The sequence below is a fragment of the Mauremys reevesii genome, linkage group 1, assembly GCF_016161935.1.
Source record: "Mauremys reevesii isolate NIE-2019 linkage group 1, ASM1616193v1, whole genome shotgun sequence".
Classification (NCBI taxonomy): domain Eukaryota; kingdom Metazoa; phylum Chordata; order Testudines; family Geoemydidae; genus Mauremys; species Mauremys reevesii.
In genome coordinates, this window is record NC_052623.1 from 351420644 (window position 1) to 351445271 (window position 24628).

The 24628-nt window shown below is 53.2% G+C and overlaps 1 protein-coding gene across 5 annotated transcripts in view; it reads right to left on the reverse strand.

The window, feature by feature from the left end:
* PLXNA4 (plexin A4) overlaps positions 1–24628 on the reverse strand; it is a 625415-nt gene that overhangs the window by 72983 nt on the left and 527804 nt on the right. For all 5 annotated transcript variants that reach the window (XM_039519677.1, XM_039519678.1, XM_039519674.1 and 2 more), the window contains 6 exons: positions 23266–23433; positions 17520–17613; positions 11512–11751; positions 10278–10424; positions 4278–4512; positions 3520–3662 (listed from right to left, as the gene is read on the reverse strand). In XM_039519677.1, the coding sequence (XP_039375611.1) occupies positions 3520–3662; positions 4278–4512; positions 10278–10424; positions 11512–11751; positions 17520–17613; positions 23266–23433 (1027 nt within the window). The remainder of the gene's footprint in view (positions 1–3519; positions 3663–4277; positions 4513–10277; positions 10425–11511; positions 11752–17519; positions 17614–23265; positions 23434–24628) is intronic.

The window sequence follows — 24628 nt, forward strand, 5'->3', positions numbered from 1 at the left end:
AGATCTTTCACCTAAGAAGACAAGGGAAGCCAACACCTTGTACTTCTGTGGAAGGTCCAGACTGAGTGAGTCAGCCATGGCTGGGAAGAAGAATGACTGATGAGAGAACCCACCTGGAACAAAGCCCGTATCTTGCTAGATTAAATCTTAGACTTTTAAAGGCATATTTTGTTTTGTTTTACTTGTCACTCTTTCTCCTTTCATTCCTCACACATGAGTTCACTTCATTTTATGTACATTTTGTTAACAAATTCATTTCATTTCTACCAACAACCCACTCTACGCTGTGTTTAAAGGGGAGGGGGGATTTACCTGCGTTAAATTAATAAGCTGTGATGTCCTTTCCTGCAGCAGCCCCTGCTACTCCGGTTCACACCGATGGAGCTCCTCCGGCCTTCCCCTTTGCACGCACTGTTTGCAATCCAGCCCCCACTCCAGCTCGCCAACCCACCTCAATCCTCACCTATCGCAGTGACTATTCCAATCCTGCCCCCGCCCCAGAGCTCCGCCATTGCCCCCCCCCCAGTGCTGATTTGCAGCCCCCCCCCCCATGTAATTCCATTCCTGGGCTCCTACACGCAGCTCAACCGATAAACCTAAAACCTGATGACCTGCATAACCCCTGCTAGTCTAGTCCTGGTGCACGTTCCTGTATGGAGCCATGCCGAGTTGCATTTTCCATTCCACACCCCGTGCCACAGTCCAGGCCCGGGGACTAGACAAAGGCCCCAGGCTCATTTCCACACATCACCTGAACCCTGAATGGCAGCTTCCCAGGAGCTGCCTTCGCTCCTGGGACAGCTGTCCTGCCAGGCACCTGGCTGCGGGATGGAGCATCAGTGCTGCTGTGCAGACTGATAGGTGGACTGAGGGTTCAGCTTTGATGCTTCCAGATTTTGTGTTTAACTGCCTCACTGTCAACTCCTTTAGAGGGGTCAATTTTTTCCCAGAAATTACAGATTGCAAACTTGTCTGTAAGCAAAAAACGGAACAAACAAGTACAACCCATCACCCCTGCCAGTGAGGAAATAATTAGCCCTAACTCGCTTGCTTGCATGTTTAATACTGGCTAATCCCATGGAAATTTTGGAGCAGCATAAAGTTTATTTCAGCTGTGTCTGGAAGTAGTTAATTAGTTAAAAAGGTGGTGGGAATGAGAACCTGCTCTGAATAGGCCCCGTGCTGGGGCTTTTTCCCAACTGGTACCTTCACCAAGCTGGCAAGGCATGGTGTGTGTTCTTTTCATACACTTTAACTCTTTATTGGCGCTAGAAAGAAGGTAGAAGACAGGGCCGGCTCCAAGCACCAGCAAAGCAAGCAAGTGCTTGGGGCAGCCAACGGAGAGAAGCAGCACATCCGGCTCTTCAGAGGGAAGGACCTGCCACCGAATTGCCATTGAAGAATGAAGTGGCAGCAGTAGAAGTGCCAATCGTGGCTTTTTTATTTTTCCACCGCTTGGGGTGGCAAAAGCACTGGAGCCAGCCCTGGTAGCAGAAAAGACCCTGCACTGGCTTCTTTAGCAAAGCAGACCGGCAGTGGAAGTGCTGCTGTCGCCTACGAGGTGGAAAAAACGTGCCTGGATTTGAATGATGGGGAAACAGAGCAAGAGGTCAAAGGGGTCAGAAGAAATGGTTTGATTTCTGAGCGCTGGAAGGTTTGGTTGGCTGCAATGCACTTGGGAAAAGCTCTCGCTCTCTGTGTATGTGTGTATATGGGAGCAGGCACTAAGTGCATTGGATAGGCCAATTTCTATTCTAGTCCATTGGTGTTTGCTAGTGTAAATGAGGGCAGAATTTGGCCCTAGGCGTGCAAGCACCTTTGTGTGTGCACGTATGTGTGCAAATGCATTGTTTGGGGGAAACTGTTTATTCAATAAAACCAAATGAGGAGAGCTTGGGGAGAGCAGGACAAGGCCCAGGGTACGTCTGTGCTCCGGGTACATGGCTGTCCCATGCTCACCAATAAAAAGCCACTGGGCACCACAAAGTAGCATCCGAGCTGCTTCACTACTTCCCTTTCCTTACTGGGGCGCGAGAAACAACTGGCCTCCCTGATAGCCCTCCCGGGAAGATGCTGGCAAATAAGGAAGCTTGAACGGTCACTGCTCTATGCAAGCGTGTTCCTCTAGCGTTAGCTGAATTTCAGCCCCCATGAAGAGGAGTGAGAGCACCAGCTACATCCAATGACTCCACAGTCCAGGGTAGAGCCTGTGCCAGCTTCCCCTATGCAGCTCTGCCAATGCACCTCCGTCCTGGCCTCAGGCATTCCCTGTTAGCCCATTCCTGGGCTTCTCCACAGCACAGAGCCTGCCAAGATTGACAGGGAGCTCTGCCAATGCACCTCTCAGGCTTGGCTCGCAGCACGCCCAGCTATCCCAGCCCAGGTCTCCCTGGAGCAGAGCTTGGCTGCTGCGCCAAACTCTGACGTGGTCTTTGCAATGTGGACAGACGCTCACTTGGGACTAGTATAAGGCTCACCACACTCACTCCCACCAGTGATGTGCTGCACCGCACCAACCCGCAGGACCCAGGGAGGTTCCCTGGGTGGAAAAAGCCCAGGGGTGCTGAGCTCCCTCCAAGCCCAGGGAGCGTTTGAAGCTGAGCACTAATGCGGCTAGTTTGTTATCCCATCCAGAAGAGCAATGCCGTTACAGAGCACGTTTCACATGTTAACAAAATATCTTGTCTGGGTGCTACCAATCCTTTCTGAAAGTACTGCTGTGCGCATGGGCAGCACAGATATCACAGGTGTGCCGCACCCAGAGGCCGCGCAGACGTCCCGGGTGTGCCGCGCCTGTGGGCAGCGCAGAGGTCCCAAGGACCACTGTGCCCATAGGCAGCGCAGATATCCCAGACGGACTGTGCCCATGGGCAGCGCAGACGTCCTGGAAGACACCAGAGCCCTGGGTAGTGCAGAGGTCCCTGAGAAGGTACCGTGCCCATGAGCAGCGCAGATGTCCTGGGGGGCACCATGCCTGGAGGGCTGCACAGACGTCCCGGGGGCCAGCGTGCTCACGGGCAGTGCACTTGCCAGGGAATGCTGCAATGCCATGGACGGGTATGTGGATCTGCCTGGGGCCCCACCTCTAGTGTCTGTTCAGCGAAAAACTCAAGAGCACACACACTCCAGCAGGAAGAGGACCCGATCCCATGAGGAAGTTAATGCAGTGGAGACAGGCAGACAGACAGACAGACACACACACACATATCCTGGCACTCTTCAATATGGACGCACCACTCATCCCATCACTGGTGGAACGCTCCCTTTTTTCCGGTCTCCCCCCTGTGAGCCTGGCATCCGGGCTCATCCGGGAGACCCACCATTATTTCAGCTGTTGCAGAGCAGCCTCCCAGTGAGCTGATGTGGTGTCTTTATGCTGCATCAATACAGATTAGGCCGTGTCACAAGGCAGTGACCTCGCTCGTGTCACTCAGTGTCACGGCGCCGTGACAGACAGAATGGGGAGGCAGGGGCCAAACAGGCAGCTGGAGGGAGGAGATGGTCATTGTTCTTGCTTACCTCCAGATCCCGCAGGACAGGGTGGTCTTCAATGCCAGGGAAAAGCACTCTCATGGTGTAGGTGCGGTAATCAAGGAAGGGGATGCCAGCACCATCCAAGTCGCTCGTCAGCTCGTGAATGTCTGTCTGAAGCTCTGCAAAAGCTGAGACAAAGAAACCCATCCCCAGTGAAGTGATGGTCCAGATCCACCCTGACCCTACCTGGAAGGAGGTCAGGCTAACACCTGTATGGGTGTAACCAGTGACGGGGGAGGAGGAGGATGTGCAGATGGAGAGATAGGTGGGGAAGGAGCAGGCTGTACTTGCTCACCCACCTGCCTCTGCCCATCATCTAATGCCAGACAAAGGGTCCATCTAGACAGAGCCCCACCCTGATTTAGGAAACTCAGTTTTAACAGGGCTCCAGCAAAGCCCGTTCTTATCACCATTTGTCCAGCCCGGGTGGATGGGGCCAAACTGTGTCAGAACCAGAGATGGGCCTGACTGGGTCCGAAAATGCTCCTGAGCTCCAAGGATGACTGGCTCCTGTACCGGATCCAGATTCAGTGGCTGAACCTTATCTTTTGAATAGACCCAACTGGATCTTGGATCTAAATTGGCCAGAACTTTGGAGAAGGGTGATCCAAAGCCAGATCCGAACTTGGTGGATTGGGGTCCTCTAGCTAGAGCTGTATTTTCACTGCAATCCTTCAGGGACTGAATATCTTCCTTTCAGCATGTCCTCTGCCAGGCCTGGGGGCCCCACCTCTCCATCGTACCTTCCTTGCACTCCAGTGCCACCCTGGACTCCAGGTTGTCCATCTGCATCTGCAGTCGCTTGAGGGTCAGGTCGCTCTCGCGGGACTTGCGCTTGTACGCAATCAGCACGGCCACGATGAAGATGATGAGCAGGCCACCAGCCACGGCAATGCTGACGATGGCCGGCAGGCTGAGTGGGCTGTCAGGAGAGATGTAGACCATTCCTGGGGAGAACTCCAATCCTCCCACTCGAGCCTGCAGGGGAATTAGCAAACAGACACGTTACAAACACCAGCAAACAGGACCTCCCAGAGCCTGGCTACTCCTCTGAGGAACTCTAACCACCTCAACCTGCAGCAATAGCACCTGAGCCAATGACCTTCCCTGCTCTCCCAAGCTAAACAGTGTCTGAAGCACTCAGTGCTCGGATGGGAGACCGCTAACCCCAGAAAAGTGGTGCCAGTGACAGGAGGTGGCACACTTCCTTCTGACGGGACACTGAGCCCAGCATGGTGCTAGAGGCTGGCGTTAGCAGTACAGTTCACGTGGCGTGTGATCTATAAACACCTTCTTGTGCGAACAGAATTATTAGTCCCAGTGTCCTGGCTGAACTGCAGCTTGGGGTATGTTCTGTCATCTGCTGCCTGACCCTGTTGTGTTGTGTTGTGCTGTTCTGCGCTGACCCCACCCCACCCCGCCCCAGAATGTGCATCGGCCTCTCAGCTGCGTTGTGATGAGACAGCCCCCGTTACTGGGCAGGGCGCTAGAAGAAGCCAGCTGACATGTCAAAGCCCAGGGACAGTTTGCAGAGCTGGCGGGAAGAACAGTCTTCTACTGATTTGTAAAACTGAACAAACTGGATCCAGAAGCCACAGGGGACGAAAAAACACGGAGATTCTTCACTTCCACCCTGGGCCCCGCATCCCCCTAGGGACGGCCCTGCTTGGAGCTCTAGGTGGCCTCCTAGGGGTCACTTCCTGGTGAGGCGATACCATGTAGCGGGCACCCCAACCGATCGTGCTGCTGACCCCCAGAGGTTTGCCCCCCCGGATCACCTCTGAGACGGGGCTGGTGGGAGCCCGTGTGTCGTCAGAGCCTGCCCATAGCTCCAGACTGCAGCCCTAGAGGGTTAGTTGTTAAATGCTGTTCCCAGTCATTTGTATAGAGTGGGACACACTTGGCCCTGGGCAGCGTTACCGCCCTGGGGTGGAGCCCCGCGAGCAGGGGTGGCAGAGAGGCGGCGGGGGAGGGGAAGGCAGCGGCTTGGCCTAGAGAGCAGCGTACGTTACTGTCGTCCCCAGGAGCTTTGTGCAGGGCCTGTGCCCCAGTCAGCCTTGTCGCTGGGGTTAGCGGATCCTGCCTGAGCTCTTCTTCCCTGCCAGGCACAGCAGGCCCTGCCTGAGACGCTGGCTGCTGCTGAGGAGCACCCAGTGCATTCCAGCAAAGCCTCGGCGCCAGGCTGGAGCCGCCCCGAGTTGTCTGAGGAGAGACCGCTCCTCTCCTGCCTGCTCTTTCCTCCTCGCAGGCAGGGACCTGTTTTTCAGGCTCTACTTTGTGAGAGCCGACAGAAGGAATTCTTCCCAGCGGAGCGCGACTCTCGTCCTACACGCACATACTGCCGGTCATGCTGCAGGAACACAACATGCCTCACGCACTGTGGAGTTACACACAGTCCCAGCGGGGTAGAGCAGGGGTGACCCAGAAAACAAGCGCTGGAGGAAAGAGATTTTTTTTCACAACGGGCTGTGGGGCAGCATGTGCCAGGGATTCATGGCCACACGGAGCAAGCGGGACCTTGGATTTCATGGTCTTGTCTGCAGGACTCACCCACAGTAAACAGCAGGGAACTAAAGGGGCCAGATCTTCAGGGGGTGTAAATCGACACCGCCCCTCTGTGCCGTTACCCTGACTTGCACAAGCTAAAGATCTGGCCCAGCGTGTCTACCATGGGAAGGTGAAGGGCTGAGTGGGCGCTGCTGGGATTGGGATCAGGACCTGCAGCTCCAGGGCCTCTGCATGTAGAACCTGCTTATCAAGAGCTTGCTAAAAATGAAACACCCGCTCGAAAGACATGGAAGGGAAGCCTGGATTTCCTGCAGAGCGTTCTTGCGAATGCGTGTGCCATGCATAGTGAGAGGCAGCTCTAGAGGCCAGGGCACTGTCTGAGGAGGAGAGCAGGGTGTCTGTCCTGGGGAGTGTACAGGAGCTGCCGAGAAGCAGGGATGAGATTAAGGAACAGGAAAGCTAAACTAAATGTGAGAGAATGCATCCTACCAGAGAGACGCCTCAGCTCATTGGCTCGTCTCCCAAAATGAGGCTGCCCTGTTGCAGGGACTATTTCACACGGACAGGGCCGCCCAGAGGTTTCCGGGGGCCTGGGGTCTTCGGCGGCGGGGGACCCCCGCTTCAGCGGTAATTCGGCGGTGGGGGGTCCTTCCGCTCCGGGATCAGCCGCCGAAGTGCCCCGAAGACCCGCGGCGGGAACCCCCCACCGCCGAATTACCGCCAAAGCGGGACCCGCCGCCGAAGTGCAGCCAGGTCTTCGGTGGTAATTCGGCGTTGGGGGGGCCCCGCCACGGGTCTTCGGCTGCACTTCGGCAGCGGGTCCCGTTTCAGCGGTAATTCGGCGGCGGGGGGTCCTTCCACCCCGGAGCGGAAGGACCCCCCGTCAGCAAAGACCGGGAGCGGAAGAAGCTCCGGGGGCCCAGGCCCCGCGAGAGTTTTCCGGGGCCCCTGGAGTGAAGGACCCTGCTCCAGGGCCCCCGAAAAACTCTTGTGGGGGCCCCTGCTGGGCCCGGGGCAAATTGCCCCACTTGCCCCCCCCCTCTCCGGGTGGCCCTGAACATGGACGTGATTGAGCAATCTTGCCCTGCCTGGGGGACGTACTAGATGTGACCAGATAGTAGGGTGACCAGACAACAAGTGTGAAAAATCAGGCTGGGGTGGGGGGTAATAGGAGCCCATATAAAAAAAAGCCCCAAATATTGGGACTGTCCCTATAAAATCGGGACGTCTGGTCACCCTAGCAGACAGGCTGATCAGCAGCTCCTAGGATTCTGTGAGTTAACATCCTTGCTCTCAGCTCTGGCTTCACAGGAAGCAACCTGGTTTCCTTGTCAGTTTCTTCTTCTCTTGCCTTCTTTGACCTCGTTTGATTTCACTGCACTGAGGCTAACGATCCGCGCCTCTTGCAAACACATTGCTCAGATCCTTCCTGCAATTTCGAGGACTGGGGGGGGACAGAAATCAGCGGAAACCTGGAATCCTGCACTTCATATATGGTCCAAGCACAGAGCAGATGCCTCCATATCCTTTCTACACACACATAGCCTGGCCAAAGACCTCGACCTGGACATACTTTCTGGGAGTGAGACTGTGTGTGGTATCAGGTCTCTCCTCCAGCCTCAGGCCAAACTGGAATCCAGCACCAGTGGCAGTAGATTTGTGCCAGATCCTCTACTCACAATCTAGCTTACGATAGGATGATCGTTGTGCTAATTCTATTGTTGCAACAGGACTCTATACATCCCAGCACATGCTCCCTCCCTCCCAGACCTAGCCCTGGAGACCTGACCTCCACACAGGAGTGACTAAGGATTTGGGAGACAGCCTCAGTTGAGGTTTCCATGCAAACCCTATTCTCATCGTCCATTTCCCCCCCACACCTCCTCTCACATACTGTACACGCATCTCTCTCCTCTGCAGCTTCTCCCCTCTGGAAGAGCCCTCCTGCGCCTCTCACCTCAGTGACCCTCTCCCCCTTTTCATAGCTCATCTCAAAACCATGCACTCGATCCAGGTCTTTTAGTTTTCTCTCTCCTCCTGTTATTTAACTCTGTCACTGTTTTGCTGATCCTTGCACCGAGAGCTGACCGAGGGAGGGAACACGCTGACATCAACACAAAACATTATCACCGTGGTTTCCTACTTCACTATCCCACTTTGCAATTGTTCATACAGTCTCACAAGCCCTTGTGGACCTAGGTAAGTGTTACCACCCCCCAGCTTCCCAGCAACGAGGATGTTTAGTGATTTGCTCAAGATCATGCAGCGTATCACTGGCAGAAGGACCCAGGAGATCTGACTGTTAATTCCCACCCCCGTCCTCATCCTCACAGTGGCGTTCCAGTGAAACAGCGAGGCACTAACTTGAGGAACAACAGTGTCATACTGGAGAAGGCATTCCCCAGAACAGCTGTTCCCTTGGTTAATTCCAGCTTCTGTGCCATTCCTAAAACAGTGGCTTTTACTGCAGGTAACCGTCTGTCCTTGATTCACAGCTCAGCCATTATCAGAGCAATGGCTCCGTGTTTGCAGATTTGTGGCATTAACTCACCCTTAGTGCACTGTCATGTTACTGGTTTCAGAGAGGTAGCCGTGTTGTTCTTTTTGCTGATACAGACTGGAGGAGTCCTTGTGGCACCTTAGAGACTAACAAATGTATTTGCGCATAAAGCTTATGCCCAAATACATTTGTTAGTCTCTAAGGTGCCACAAGGACTCCTCGTTCTTTTTGTTGTGTTACTGATGCTCACAAACATGTTTAAACGCAACCATCTTCCCACGTTTCTAATGGGGCCTTTCCTGTACAGGGGAAGCCTCATTCTATGACTCTCTCTACCTGCCCAGGGCTGCAGTGATCAGAGAATCCCTGTGTCATGGAAAGGCCCGATTCTGCTCTCAGTCTCACTGAACCCCTTGGGTTCATTTGCCATCCTCCTGCCTCTTGGCTTATCTCCCAGGCCTTGGCTTTGCCAGCCCGTGACTGAGCACCCTTTTAACTACATCCATGAAAATGCTGGCAGACTCATTATGGGCTATTCAAAAGCCCTGGAATTAAAGCAGAGAATGGCATCCCTAGTGCTTCCCTTGGAGGATCATAATGTGCTCTACAACTGTGGATTAATTGAGCCCCGCATTATGGCTGGCACGGATTATCATCTCCATTTTACAGCAGGAGAAACTCTGGCATAGGGAGGTGAAGTGACCAAGGTCACAAAGTGAGTTTGCGGCAGAGGTGAAAATGGAAACTGGGGCATCCTAACCACCAGTTCTCTGCTCTAACTCAGAAAACACTCCCTCCTTACGTACCCAAATATTATATCTCCAGCAACCTCTACAGATTTCTCATCATTGAAATTAGAACCAAAAAAAATCTCCCCTACCAGCCTGGAGAGGGGAAGGGGAATAAATTGATCAGGGTCAATCAGAAACATTGCCCATCCACATTTGCAGACAGCAGCCTTGTCTGTTGGCATGCCCAGGGTGTAATGTCATTTGCAGATTCATTTCTTCCAACCAACAGGATTGCAGAATGCAAATGATTTTGCTGACTCATTCAAAGTATGGAGAAGAGGAGGAGAAAGGAGTGATCCGGAGGGGGGAGGAGGAGCTACCTCTCAGGCCACAATTTCACCACTATCTTCATTTTTCATAGGAATAATACTAACAATAATACTAAATTATGCCGGCGGCTGCGTAATCTTTTGGCACCAAAGCCCAAAGATCCATTCACCCTATGGTCAATGCCCTGCACTTCCTTTCTGTTCCTAGGTGGCAGATTTTAACTCTTTCCATGCTGACTATTGCTGCAGCCAGTGCTAAGCCAAGCAGAGCACTCCCCTCCCAGCCTCCTTCCCCCCCCCCGCCCCGCCCGGAGCATTTGGTGGCATGGAGGCATCATGCCCCATACATGTAGCCACATTGCACAAGTACTTTGGCACCACACAGCTGGTCCCATGCAAAGCAGAGAAGTGGGCTTCTACTGAAGGGATTCCCTATAAGGAGGGTGCCAGCAAGAGGAGGCTATTCGGGGCTGTATGCTTTTAAGAGATCCCCCATGAGCTACAAGGGTCTCCAAGTTTGTTTATTTTAACACTCCCACCCAGGACTGGGGCGTTGCCTTCTGGAGGGGTCACCAAGTCCCTAGTGACTACCATAATGGGCTCCAAATGCCAAAGGATCCCGGAATTCTCAGTGGTTCCCATTCTCTCGGGGCTTCCCATTAACGCCCGGCTTACCATCACTTTGTGCCGTCCAATGAGGTTTGGGGACTCGCACAGCAGCTGCACGTCCGACACGGTCACCACACATGGCTTCTCGCCTATCAGCACGGTGTAATTCAGCTTGGCGTTCCCTCCAGTCACCGGCGGGATTAGGTTCTTCCCCTGGACCGAGAGGAGCAAACCCACAAACGTCTCAGCAGGGTGTAACCTGCCACTGGGTTGTCCCTGTGATGTGAGTGCCACCACTAGACATGCCCTCCTTGGCTCGTCATTTATGGCCTTCCCCAATGAGAGTAAATCCTGACCCACCCCTGGAAGATTGGGACAGATTGGTACAGAGTTCCCCTGAGTCTTGTCTCTTTGGAATTACAGGCCTATATTTGCAAAACTAGTCTAGTCTGTGCCTGCACAAGCCACTAACTGGACCCACAAAACACACTTACACCTGCAAAATGGTGACCTGTTTTGAATGTGAAAGTGTCTTTTGTCTGTTTGCACACACATCACATACAGGGGCCCATACTGGAAAATGTAGGCCATAAAGTGCTCTTGCTTGCTGTCTGGCTCACAGAATGTCTCACACCACAAAGGGGCTGTTCTCGGATTTGCACAAATGGCGAGTGAGCAAGCTTTATAATTCCAAACGTGCAGCATCTGGCTGTCATAATAAACATATTGTCACGTACGGCAGAGCCATGGGGCCAGATTCTCAGCTGGTGTAAATCAGTGTAGCTCCAGGAAAGTCAACAGAGCTATGCTGCGTTACACCAGCTGAGGGTCTACTCCGTGTACTTCCATTAGGGTGAACTGTCAAGAAGTGAAAAGGTTAGTTGTTCGAAGCTCTGTCCCTTGTGGTTAGGATGTTATGGAATATCACAAACGTTCTCGCTCCATGCTTCCCTTTTCAGTGCAGTTTCTGCCGCTGCTAAATCTAATCTGTACACCAGGGTCCTACAGCACAAGATAATATCTGCTGTGGTTTGGGGTAAAGTTAAGAACGCTGTGCTGCGATTGGTGGGATGTTAGCAGGAGCAGTGCTGCGATTGGTGGGATGCTGGTGGAGTCTCTGTTGTGATTGGAGGGATGTTGGCAGGCCCTCTGTTAGGACTGGTGATGCTGGGACTGGTGAGATGCTGGTGAGGGCTCTGTTGGGACTGGTAGGATGTTGGCATGAGCTGTGATTGGCCGGATGTGTTCCTGGAGGGCATCATCATTCTCTGATGCTGCCCCCTTACCCCCATCTCCTCACCTTTAGTATGATGGGCGTTCCTGGCTTCAGCTCCAGGATGCCCGAGGGGTTGAAAGCCTCAAAGACTGGGTTTGGGTAGTAGGTGAAGTTGGTTTTGTTGAGGATCAGCAGGGACTGAACATTATCCAGGATAAAACCAAACTCTTCTGGGCGCTCGGTTAGCTCGGACTGGTGATTTGGGTCCACGGCCAGTGCTGGGGCCTGGCAGGTCATCTCCGTGGCGTTCTGTACCTCGCAGATCTAGAGGGCATGAGCCAAGGGGGAGCGTTATCAGAGCAGCCCCTCCCCCAACAGACACTTTGCAAGCGACTGAATCCCTTCCAATAAAACAACACCCCACCCACGGCTGGGGAGAGGAAGGTACTGGGCTGCTGGGAGGGACCAGCTGGGGCACCACAGTCACTCCGCCACTGCAGTCAGCACCTTGAGAGCACACTCAGCCGGGGCCACAGCTGGAAGGGGCGTGGGGAGTCCGTCGCTCCTGCAAGCGAGTCCTCAGTTACTCCGGCTCAGGGCTCAGGCACATTGTGGGGGCCAGTGGAAGGGCAGCTTGGCCCTGTTCCATGGGGGGCTTTGAACTCCAAGGATGCTGGTGTCACCACTTTCCCCCCGGAATGGAAAGCTCTGCCTTGTCCTGCAACCCGAGCTCCAGATCCCCTTCTCCCCGGTAACTGTCCAAAAGCTGCACCTGCAGAAGGATCTCAGTTTTGTCAGCGGCCACAATCCCAATAATGGGCTGGTCAACTGAACCTGCCTTCCCCCGCCTCTCAAAGTTTGGAGTATCCAAATTTTGGCTCCAGAGGGTGGCCTCGCATTTAAGGCACTGCACTGGGACCCAGGAGATCTGGGCATTCCTCTTATTCCAGAACAAGAGTGTCCACACCTGGTGTTCATCAGGAAGAGTTATTCTGAAATAACTCCCCATGTAGACAAGGTGCTTCAGAGCCCCACCTGTAAAATGGGCGTAATATTACTTTGTCTGTCCTGCCTATTTGGACTGTTAGCTCTTCAGGGCAGGGACTGTCTCTCACCAAGCATATGTGCGGCGCCCAGCAAAGGGGACCGTATCTCAGCGGAGGCCTCTCAAAGTTACTTTAGTACAAATAATCATGAACCCAAGCCTGGCTTTATGATTTTCCTTTTCAAACATCCCTTTGACTGTTTGCCACAATCCGCCCCTGCTCAAAGAGCGTTCACTATTACGTCTACTTTAATACAGGGGCTGGAGTCGATTTTGCCCAGATTAATTCAGATGAGAAAAGTGATTTGGACCAAATGAAATGCAGAGGATGCAGCCATGCAGATGAGCTGCACTGGGACAGCTCTGCTCTAGCACTGAAAGGCTGAAGATCAGCCTGTGCACAGGAGCTCAGGCTATGACTGGGTACCAAGAGCTCTCACCCGCCGAGTCAACCAGCAGTTCGCACGTTTAAATCCCTCTCCAGGGGTCATCTGCCCATGACAGCTGGGCAGTCTACATGGGGCCTGATTCTGATCTAAGCTTGGTGTAACTCCAGTGGCGATCTGCTGGTTTGACACCGGAGTAAGTGAAATTAGAACATGGCCTGTTGGCCAGGACCGGCGCCAAGTTTTTTGCCGCCCCAAGCAAAACAATTTTCCCTTGCCCCCCGCCCCCCGGTCCCGCCCCAACTCCACCCCTTCTCTGCCCCATTCCAACCCTTTCCCCAAATCCCCAGCCCCACCGCCTCCCCCGGGTGTGCCACATTTCCCCTCCTACCCCTCCCTCCCAGGCTTGCCTGGGAGGGAGAGGGGAAAAGCGGAGCGGCGGCGCGCTTGGGGGAGCAGGCAGCACTGGAGCGGAGGTGAGCTGGCGGGGGGAGCGGTTACTTCCTGCAGCCCTTCCCGCACCCCCCACCGCTGCAGCTCACCTCTGCTCAGGGCTGGCTCCTGGCTTTTGGCACCCCAAGCCGGAGTGCCACCCCTTGGAAAGTGCCGCCCCAAGCACATGCTTGGAGCGCTGGTGCCTAGAGCCGGCCGACGAGGGCACTTATAGCTTGAGCTAGTCACTAGGTGGCCCAGCCTCACGTTGCTCCCTCTCAGGGGGATGACGAGTGCTTGCTGAAGAGGATGAAGCATTGCAGGCAGCTAGCTCCGAATGCTGGAGAATCTATCGGCCAAGTGACACTTGGTTAAATACAACAGGATAGAAAAATACCTAGCATGACCCAGGATCGCCCCCAGAGGTTATTGTAAGTGGGGGGAGGTCATGGGAGGTGGAATCAGGCTCCAACCCAACTCCATGTCTCGGGTCCAGCCAAGAACGTGCCTCCCACACCCTCTGTAGGGGCCGAATGCTGGGGGGCCACAGGCACCTGGAATACTCACTGACTCAACGGGGCTGCAGGGGCTCAGCCTCTCTCTGGGTTTGGCCCTACCTCTCAGGCTAGGAGCCATTACATGGCACTGCTGGGATAAAGGGAGGTAGCAGGACAAAAGGGGAGGAGTGTTGTCTAGTGGTTAAAGCAGAGGATGGGAAATCAGGACTCCTGAGTCGTATTCCTGGCTCTACCACGGATTCACTGGGGTAACATGAATTCCCCCTCTGGTCAATTCAGGAGCAGCATAGCCAGCCCTCCGCAGCCAGGAGACCCACCAGGACTTAATGGCCTGGGTCTGCTGTCACTTACCCTGGTGTAAACAGGGGCGGCTCTAGGAATTGCGCCGCCCCAAGCAGGGCGGCACGCTGCAGGAGGCGCTATGGCGGTCGCCGGTCCCGCGGCTCCGGTGGACCTCCTGCAGATGTGCCTGCAGAGGGTCCGCCGGTCCCGCGGCTCCAGTGGACCTCCTGCAGACGTGCCTGCAGAGGGTCCGCTGGTCCCATGGCTCCGGTGGACCTCCCGCAGACACGCCTGCGGATGCTCCACCGGAGCCATGGGACCACCGGACCCTCCGCAGGCACGCCTGCGGGAGGTCCACTGGAGCCGCCTGCCGCCCTCCCGCTGGCACGCCGCCCCAAGCACGCGCTTGGCGCGCTGGGGTCTGGAGCCGGCCCTGGGTGTAAATTGGGAGCAGCTTCACCAGCCAGTGGTGTTACACCAGTAAGTGAGAGAAGAATTTGTTCAGTAGCACCTGGGGTTTCAGAAGCCACGAACACACTACAGCTAAAGTCAGTGGGAGCTGTGAGCGCTCAACATCTCTGAAAATGAGGGTCATTTGGCCTGATTTTCAGAAGTGCCAGGTACCCCCAAACCCCAGGGAGCCCATGGAAGCTGGAGGTGCCCAGCGTCTTTGAAAATGAGGGCACTAGTGCCTTTGAGGCTATTGACGATGTGTGTCCGTGCAAAGGTAAAAGTGAGCAAAGCAAGGGGAGAGGGGCCCAAAGAATCGATGCCAAACTCCCTGAGAAAAGCCTGGGCCAGTGTCAGCTGGTGTCCCCTGCAGCAGAGACCTTCCCTAAAAAGCCATCCCTGTGTATAGCAAGGTAAGGCCGGAGGCACTATGAAGCTGATGCTAACCTCCTAGCCAGTCACAATGACCCTTTCTAGTTTGCACCCTTTTAATTTCGCTCCAGAATCACCCAGGGATGTCTCTGGGTTTTATTTGTTATGGGTTTGTTTGGTGGGTTTTTTTGCTTGATGTTCCAACAGCCGTACGTGTGGTTTCCTTCGGATGAGACAGGGTTTTAAGAGAAGGAAGCTCATTTCTCCCTCCTTGCCCCCCGGCTCTTTTGATCTCTGCTCCTCACAGCAACAAGCCCTGATTAAAGCCTGCCCCTGTCAGTCTCCTCGCCCTGCCGCGGGGACTCCTGGGCACAGGCGAATCTCTTCTCGCTGCCGCTGCTGGCCCAGGCGGTGTCACTCCAGATTTAGCTCGACATGAGCGCTCTGGGAGCTGGCATAGAGCCTAATCAAGAGTGGCTTGGCCTATTATACCGGCGAGGCGGAAGGGATGGGGTGGGAAAGGAGGGTTCTGGCTCTTGGTTTGTTGAAGGGATGTATTATTGGAAGGGACCTTGGAGCTTTCAGGGTAATTTCTGCACCAGTCACTTCTGCTAGGCACACAGACCTTCACAGGCTAAAGGGATTGGTGGCATTTTGCAGGGGCTTGTGGGTAGCAGATGTAGTTGTGGGTGATAGATGTAGTTTATTGCTGTGCTGTTGCAGAGGCAGAGAAGAGGTGCCAGGGAAGCCAGCATGTGTGTTTAGCTCCTCGTCGTCACCAACCACCAGGGGAGAGGATGAGGATGAGGAATTCCAGCCTGGGATTCCCTGGGACTTTGCTGGAGGAAAGTATTGGTTGGTGGGCTGAGGCAGGCCTCTGTACCTCACTCAGAGTCTGGGCCTGATCCCAGCAGAGGCAGAATGCCATCAGCTACTCAACCCTTCTCAGGCTGTGCTCAGCATCCAGCAGGATCAGGGCCTTGGCCAGCAGTGCCAGGGCCTCAGGTCATGCCCAGGCTGGACTATTGTGTTCACAGTAAGTGGAGTCCAGCCACTCCCCTGGGTCAGCAGCCTCTCTCTGTAACTCGCTGTGGAGAACACATCAGGGATGGCTCCAGAAGGCTGGGGACAGCTGACATTTTGAGGGCAGGTGTATGGGACCTCTGGTTTCTCAAGCAGCCTCATGACTGTCACTCTTCATGTCAGCAGAAGGGCAACACAGCCGCTGCCTGCTTCCTCTCTCCGTGAAAATGGGCCTGCCAGAGCCTCAGCCGCAGTGTGAACAGGCAGCTGGAGTCTGAGGCATCACTCAGTGCTAGCTGCTGGTGGGCAACGAGCATGCAAGGCCACGGGGCCTGGCTGAGCGAGAGTGTGGGTGTTTCATAGGGTCTGGAGCTGGTAGTAAGAACAAATCCTCTGCTCTTCTCTGGGGCTTTTCTTCCAAGGGTTTCACAGACTCGTAGAACTGGAAGGACCTCAAGAGGTCATCTAGTCCAGTCCTCTGCACTCAAGGCAGGACTATGTAACACCCACTAGACCATCCCTTGCAAGTGTTTGTCTTACCTGTTCTTAACCACCTCCAATGATGGAGATTCCACAACCTCCCTAGGCAAGTTGTTCCAGTGGCTAACTACCCTAACAGGAAGTTTTTCCTAATGCCCAGCCTAAACCTCCCTTGCTGCAATTTACGCCTACTGCTTTTTGTCCTACCCTCAGAGGTTAACAAGAACAATTTTTCTCCCTCCTCCTTAAAACAACATTATATGTACTTGAAAACTGTTATCATGTCTCCCCTCAGCCTTCTCTTCTCCAGACTAAACAAACCCAGTTTTTTCAATCTTCCCTCACAGGTCATGTTTTCTAGACCTTTTTGTCATTTTTGTTGCTCTCCTTTGGATTTTCTCCATTTTGTCCACATCTTTCCTGAAATGTGGCCCCCAGAACTGGACACAATACTCCAGCTGAGGCCTTATCAGCACAGAGCGGAGCGGAATAATTACTTCTTGTGTCTTGCTTACAACACTCCTGCTAATACATCCCAGATGATGTTGATTTTTTTTGCATTAGTGTTACACTGTTGACTTATATTTAGCTTGTGGTCCACTATAGCCCGCAGATCCCTTTCCGCAGGACTCCTAGGCAGTCATCTCAAAGCACTTTGCCAACATTAATAGGGTGTTGCTAAAGTGACAGCAGGGTGTTCCCAGTCCCTGCTGCTCCAGTGTGCCCGACTTACCTTCCACCCTCTGGCATGGCAGCTGGGTGACCCACATCATTAATATCGGAATGCAATGTGGGGCCTTGTGTGCAACAGGCAATCGGTGACAATTCCTAGATGACACGTGTCCACATAACAGAAACTATCCCTGCCACTAACTGTCACAGCAGAGACTGGGGACCACCTGGATCTTGGAGAATCAACTCCCCTCTCGCTGCTGCAGGTTGGATTTGAGGCACACTGGGCAGGCAGGCTTGCTTGGGCTGCTAATGCTATGCCTGTTTTGTGGCTAAACAGGAGACTCCAATCTCCAGTGCTGTCCCATAGCCCCTTTCACCAGCCCAGCCACGTTCCTTAACACCGCTCCCCTTCCCAGCAGCAATACTCACATTGACATGTTCCTTCCCACCATGCTTGGCCCGGATCTGAGGGTTCTGGATAAGGTCCAGGTGAGTTCCCCACACGGCTATGGGGGTGTTTCCACTACAGAACAGAAAGAAGGAACAACAAGAATTGCCTGTTATCGAGGCCCGGAACTGAATGTTGCAGTGATGGGTGATCTGCGAATCCCTTGGACAGACAGGCAGAGAGGGGCTTCCACACCCCTGGTCTGGGAGGTGATGCCCCATCTATCAGGTCCAAACATTCACACAAGGATTTCTGCTGCCACGTCACATTGTAAACCCCCATCTGATTTGCTGTGACTCCCAGGTATTCCCCTCCCTCTGAGCACCTGTAGCTTGGGTTCTTTCTCACTACGGGTATTAGCTGCATCTCTCCAGGGTGCATCTTGTTCTGTTGTTTCTGTGACAGGGGACTCAAACGGCTTTGAACACAGAAGCCCCCGCTCTCTGGTGCTCTCCTTCTCAGACCTGTCACCTGCTTTACACTCACTTTCTAAACATTCATTGCAAAGTGTATGAATGAGTTGATTGTACCCTCGTGGGCACACTGATCTCTGGAGATCAATGGCAGAATCGAAGGGTCTCTCTATATAGCAGCTGGGAGGTGTCATTCCCAATGCGGAGAGACATACCTGCACAAGAGGTGTTCACACTAGTGCCTCGACGTTGCAGTGACACGGGCAGTGACTCGGGCTAGTTGCCCCAGTATAAACCCACCTGAACCCCTCGCTATGTAATCAGACCAGCCACCATGGCCACACTGCTGTTTTTAGGTGCTAGCTTGAGCAGAGCTAGAGTGTGTCTGTCTACCCATCTCCCGGCTGCTGTGCAGACACGCCCTAAGAGAGAGGCTCCAACTGCAGCATTCAGTTTTAATCCATGGCTCTGGTCCACCCCATTAGAGAGAGGAGGCAACCTGCAAAATGTCCATTTGGATCTAGGCTTGGCTCTCAAACCCATGTCCACACTGCAATCCAAGATGTGACTGCAGCCTGGGTAGACATACCTGTGACTAGCTTTACTTGTGTGTAAGGTGGTGTTCACCCCATACTAGCCCGGAAAGCTGAGAAAGGGCCTATTAGTGTGTTTAGGCTGGAGAAGCAACCCCTGATTGGAAGAGGCAGCTCAGCTGATCAGAGCACTAAGAGGCCCCAGCCGGAGGCATGCACAGCAGCACACTTCTCCCTGGTCCCACCGCCTTTGGCCAAGGCTTTACTTCTGTGGCTGATACCAACCAGGTCCACCTCCTGCCTCTCTGACTGGCTTGGCCCTTCCTTCCGCCCCTTCCCCTCTGTCTCGCTGAGATCTTCACTCAGCCCGCTCCATCTTCCCCCCAGGCTTTAGGTCAATCAGGATTTTCCCCAGCCGGAATCCCTGAGCATCCCGCTTGGCAGTAGCTCAGAGCACAGTCACCCTGGGCCATGGGAGGATGAACAGTGTCTCTGGTTTTAGAAGCGAATGGAGACTGTTCTCAGTGGTGCCAGATGACAGAACAAGGAGCAACGGTCTCAAGTTACAGAGGGGGAGGTTTAGGTTGGATAGCAGGAAAAACTTTTTCACTAAGAGGGTGGTGAAGCACTGGAATGGGTTCACTAGGGAGGTGGTGGAATCTCCTTCCTTAGAGGTTTTTAAGGTCAGGCTTGACAAAGCCCTGGCTGGGATGATTTAGTTGGGGATTGGTCCTGCTTTGAGCGGGGGGTTGGACTAGATACCTCCTGAGGTCCCTTCCAACCCTGAGATTCTATGATTCTATGAGACACCAGTAGCTCTGTAAGGATTTCTCCAGCACTCCCTGGCCTCCCTGCTGTGGTGAGAGCTCTCTACCTGACATTAAATGGCCATTCAATCTCTCTCTTCCTTTATTGTGCATGCTGAGAAATGGAAGGGAAGAAACTATGGGATGTTGAGGACGTGACACTGCATTAGGTGGAGAGATGATGCCTGTGTCTACAACTCCTCACCTCCTACTCTCCCCACCCCACCTCTGGCTCTGGGCTTGGCTGGGCACATCTCGCCTATGGCAGATGGGGACGCTGCTGACAGCTTGTGTGTCAGATAATGCTGGGGTCTGGGATTTTTCTCAAGTGGATCCCTGACTGGACGGGAGGCTCTATGATGTTTTCTTTACTCTTCAGAGCCAGCTGATGCTAAATGTAACTCAAATCAACCACAGACCATCTGTTTTAATGGAGCCTTGTAAAATTCTACTCACCCAGTGTGAGTAATATTTTTTGGATGTGTAAGTCAAATAAGATCCTTTTGTTTCTATTATTGCCATGGAAAATGGCAGGTGAGTGGAATTTGTGCCTGGCCTGATACAGACTTTGCAAGGCTGGTGTAATGACACTCATTCAGCCTTCAGAGATCTTAACTCAGAAGTCAGGGGCAAGTCGAAGAGAGACCCATAAGTTGCTGTGATGAAGTGTATTGTACGATAAAACTCTCATCTGGCACCCTGCCCTCTAGCAGTGGCCAATACCTGCTGCTTAGAAGGTGACCTTTCCCCTGCCAAGAATGCAAAACTATAGTAGAGGCAAGAAGGAAAATTCTTCCCTGACCTTGGCAGTTGATCAACTTACAGCCTCAAGCATGAGGGTCAATTAAACCATTCTTGATTTAGTTCAAAAAGCCGCACGTCACCACTGGCCATACAGTGATCCAGCCCTTTCTGAAAGCCCTGCTTTGCTGCTTGCCTCAATGACTGCCTGTAGCGGAGCGCTCCAGAGATTAGCTCCACACTAGGAAAAGAGATGCTGAGATACAGTGCTAATGTAGGATGCTCTGTTCTGTCCCCCTTCACCGTTCTCCAAGGCTTTGACCTCAAGAAGAGGCTCAGAAGTGGAACTGAAGGCAGGACTGAGGTGCGCTGGATGCCTTGTATTAGATTGCCACACTTGCTGGCACTGTGCCTGACTCAGTGTCAAACTGAGAAGTGGATAGTGAGGCCAAGTGGTTGGAACAGCGGTGGTCAGGCCTAGCGGTCAGGCTGGGGACCAGAGCCAGGAGTCAGAGCAGGAATCAAGAACAGGGTTGGAACAAGACCAAGGCAGCAGCAGGCGCAGGCTGGAACAGGAGCAGCGTGTAAGACCCTCCAAGTGGCAGGGGATACTCCGGGCAAGGTAGTGACGTTGAGCAGGCTGGAGTGGCTGCTCTCAATGGGAGCCCCCATCCCTGGCCTTGGGGACTCCTGGTTAGACCTGAGCCTGTGGATTGGCTGAGGCCTGGCAGATAGACGTGCAAGCTGCGGCCGAGGGATAGCTCAGCAGCTCAGCGGCGCTAACTGGCGGGGCTCAGCGAGCACTCGTCGGGTTCAGAGGTGACTCATTACACTCAAGCCATTGCTGTTCATCTCCACCAAATGAACACTGGTGATTCCCCCCTACTAGCCCCTTAGAACAGCAAGGGGCGGAGGGACTAACTGGACAGCGAGATGCATCCTCCCATCTGTCCGTGCTACCCGCTGGCAGCTGAACAGACACTCAGTCCGAGGGCACCACAGGTTTTCATTTCTGTCTATAGCAATGGAGCACTGGATGGCTCAGGGGAACGGGCACTGGGACAGGGAGTCTCTCCGCCCTGCTATTCCAGTCCAGAGCCGTCAATCCAGCGCCTTTCGCCAGCACTAAACTCGCTTTCACCGAGGAACAGAGTAAAACGCTTTCTCATTTCAGCGATAACCTGAACTCTGTGACTAACAACTCCCCCCAAATGGAAAATCCAGACGCTGAAGCCACAAGCCCAATGTGGAAAGATTCAATCTGGCAAAATTGGTAAATTCCCCACCGTAATTAAAGTCATTAATTGATTTGTGAAAACATCTTCTGGATGGGAGCTGAGCCGGGGTCTTTACAAGACACGACCTAATCCCCAGACACTCCAATCACTCCAGGTTGACAGGGGAGCTGAGAGCTGTGATGGATGGATGAGAGGAGACTCATATTTCTTATTTGGTATCTTTTAAAGGAAATACTAGAGCATTTAATGACCAATTTCTCTCTTCACTGGGCCAGTCTCGCAGGCTTGTGACAGTATTTGTCTAAGGCTTTGCTTCCTTCCACACTCAGGGCCAAAGTCTCCTCTCAGCTACTGTTCTCAGTGCGACCCCGCTGGAGCAAATGGGGTTGCATCAGTGGAACTAAGGGGAAAAGCTGGGCTTGGCACAGGTCAGGGCTATTAGAATGTGCAGCTTGGTGGGCAGGGGCCATGTCTTTCTTTGTGTCTGTGCCGCACAATGGGGTTCTGGGGCCGCTGGGTGCTACGGCAAAACAAATATTAAAACAGTCACAACGGGGTATGGAGCAACTCGGGACTGAGTGACTGGTGTGGTGTGGACCTCTCTGTCCTGGAGGAAACTCGCGAGGGTTCCAATGGCTGCGAGGTTTGGTTAGGATGACGGTTCAGTAATAGGGAGGCATCTCCACGCTATCTGAACCCTTTGGGCCTGCAGACGTGGGCTGGAGATCTAACGAGAGACCCCGCCAGGCCACAAATCGCCTCCGGCGCTTGCAATTTGGAAACCAACTGGAGCAAGTGCAGGAAAGCAGTGGAAAGTAAACGGTTTGTTTGTGATGGGGTAACACGCACTAGGAGGATGTGATTTCTAAAGTGCACATTAATTGGCCGGTGTAGACATTGTTGGCGGGCACTGAAGATTTCCTAGTGTGATTTGACGGAGCACAGTTTCAAACAGCGCAATGTTAAAGCACACAAGGGAACCTTTAGTGCTCACCGGCAGGGTCTGAATGGACCAATTAATGTGCAACATGTTTGTGCAATTGAGAAATCACACCCCTGGAGAGCACATTACCCTATGGTGTAGAAAAGCTCAAAAAGGAAGTAATGTGACGCAAACTTGCTCGAACCTCATTCAAAAAGCAGCAGTTCAAGTTCCAGAGGGTTTTTATTTTGTCTGCCAAACCCAGAGGGCTCACAAAATTCTCTCCTGAGATCCTCTGGGAGATACATCAGCATAGGTCTAGCCAGCCACAGGGGAAAGTGGAAGAGTCTTCAACAGAAAATAATCCAGTCCTTTTCCCCACCGCCTATAGGGAAAATCCTGGAGTTGGGAGGCAAGCCTGGAACTTGGGAGGCGGAGGGGTTGACATAGAAGTGGAGGGTGAAACTCTCCAGTCCTCAGTACCAGGGCAAAAATCTCTAACCTCAGACACGAGACCACCTTGTAATTAAAACAATCGCCACGGTATTCCCAAGACATGCATTCGGCAAAGGCTCCTGTGTGGATTTTGCTTCCTTAAGCAGGGAAGTTGTGCCCTGCTAGAGGAGATGCAGAAGGCTTCTTAGACACAAGCACTGCACAAAGTCCCCTTGCGGCTCCTGGAAGGAACACAGCTACCATCCAAAGTCACCATCGAACTCTTCCTGGTCAACGGAAGATCTTCCATATGCATGGCGCGTGCGCACACACAAGACACAACACCCAACGTGCTTTGGAAGCCACCCCGCTGAAGAGCACTATGTACAGCGTAAGGCATCGTCACCCAGGCGTAGCCCTGTGAGCACCCTCTGCTCCCATTAGGCTCTTTGGCCTGATTCGGCAAAGCACATGCTTAGGCCCCATTGAAGTCAAGGCCACATCACCTAAGTCCCACTGGAAAGTGCATGGCTGAACTGGGGTCTTAATCAGCAGGAGAAGCCCACCCGCCTGGAACCAGCTGTGCAACAGAGAACAAACGGGAGCCAAGGACAGAGGAAATGGGGTCTGTATTAGTACCTGATGATGCTCCACTCTGGCTCAATCCTCAGGATGGTGGGGTCCTCCATGTACTCAAACTGCAACTCCTGATGTATCTTGGCCTTGTCCACCCTCACGGACACCTTCACCTTATCAAAGCCGTCGTCCGAGGCCGTGGTGTTACAGACAATGTGCTTCGTGGACCTCCTGTGAGCAGAACAAACAGCCAGGCATGAACCGTGTGAGCAGGACAATGTCACCATGAAAGGGCTCTGCCACCAACCCTGCTGCCCAATCCCCATTCAGTGCTTTGTAACCAACCCATCCCTAACCTGGGGAATTCCCTACTGTGGACTTTGTGGGAACAGAATAGCCCATGTATCTGATTAAAAATTAGCATCTACATTCACACTAGCTAGGATCAAACTGCAAGGGCTCTCAGTGCTCAGGCCTCAGGGCATAAACAGAACCTGACAAGAAACATTTCCATCCAGGGACAGCCCTGCATGATTAAGAGTCTGATGAGTGCTTGGTTTCTTCCTTCAAAGCCTCAGCAGTGACCACTGCCATAAGAAAGGCCGCGGGTTGGTTCTGCATCAGTTTTTCCACCTGTAATATGGGATGACACCACCTACTTCACAGGGGGACCGGTGGGCTCAGCTAATTAATGTTCACAGTGCATTTTGGGATCTTTGGACGGAAGGTGCTAATGCACTGGGAGGTATTTTACTGTAATTAGAGAGGAGCCCGAACCAAAACCCCAGTTTGTGGCAAGGTTCAAACCCCGATTTAGGTCTGAATTTTGCAGCTGGCCTCCCCCTCTGTAATGGGTGGAGCAAGACCCAAGGTCCTACTGCCTTTGATTTTTAGGAGTCAGTGATCTGTTACTCAGTCTCATCACTAACTACAATCACAGGAAGATCAAACTGAGCTCATTGTTACCTGCATGCTCACGTCTGCTCCCTTTCTATCCTCCGGCCTCCCTTCAGCTGCCCTCACATACAGTGTCCGTCTACAGGCTCCACTGCTCCTCGAACACTAACTGTTCACTCTTCTTTGATTTAGTTGGGGATTGGTTCTGCTTTAGCAGAGGGCTGGACTAGATGACCTCCTGAGGTCCCTTCCAACCCTGCGATTCTATGATTCTTTAAGCAGTGCCGATGCAGCTGCAGTGCCCATGTGAACTCCTAAATCCCAGGCTGTTACCACATGACCATAAATTACAGGCGTCAGGTCACCACACACCCGTGAATGACTCAAAGGGTTTGAAAAATGCAATAGTGACAGCCCAGGAGACTGAAGTCTTGTAACCCCAGAACAGATGCAGCGTGGGCCATGATAGCTGTGCAATTTCCCCCTCCATCACCTTGCCAATGTGCCTCAACCCTGCAATGGGCAGGCC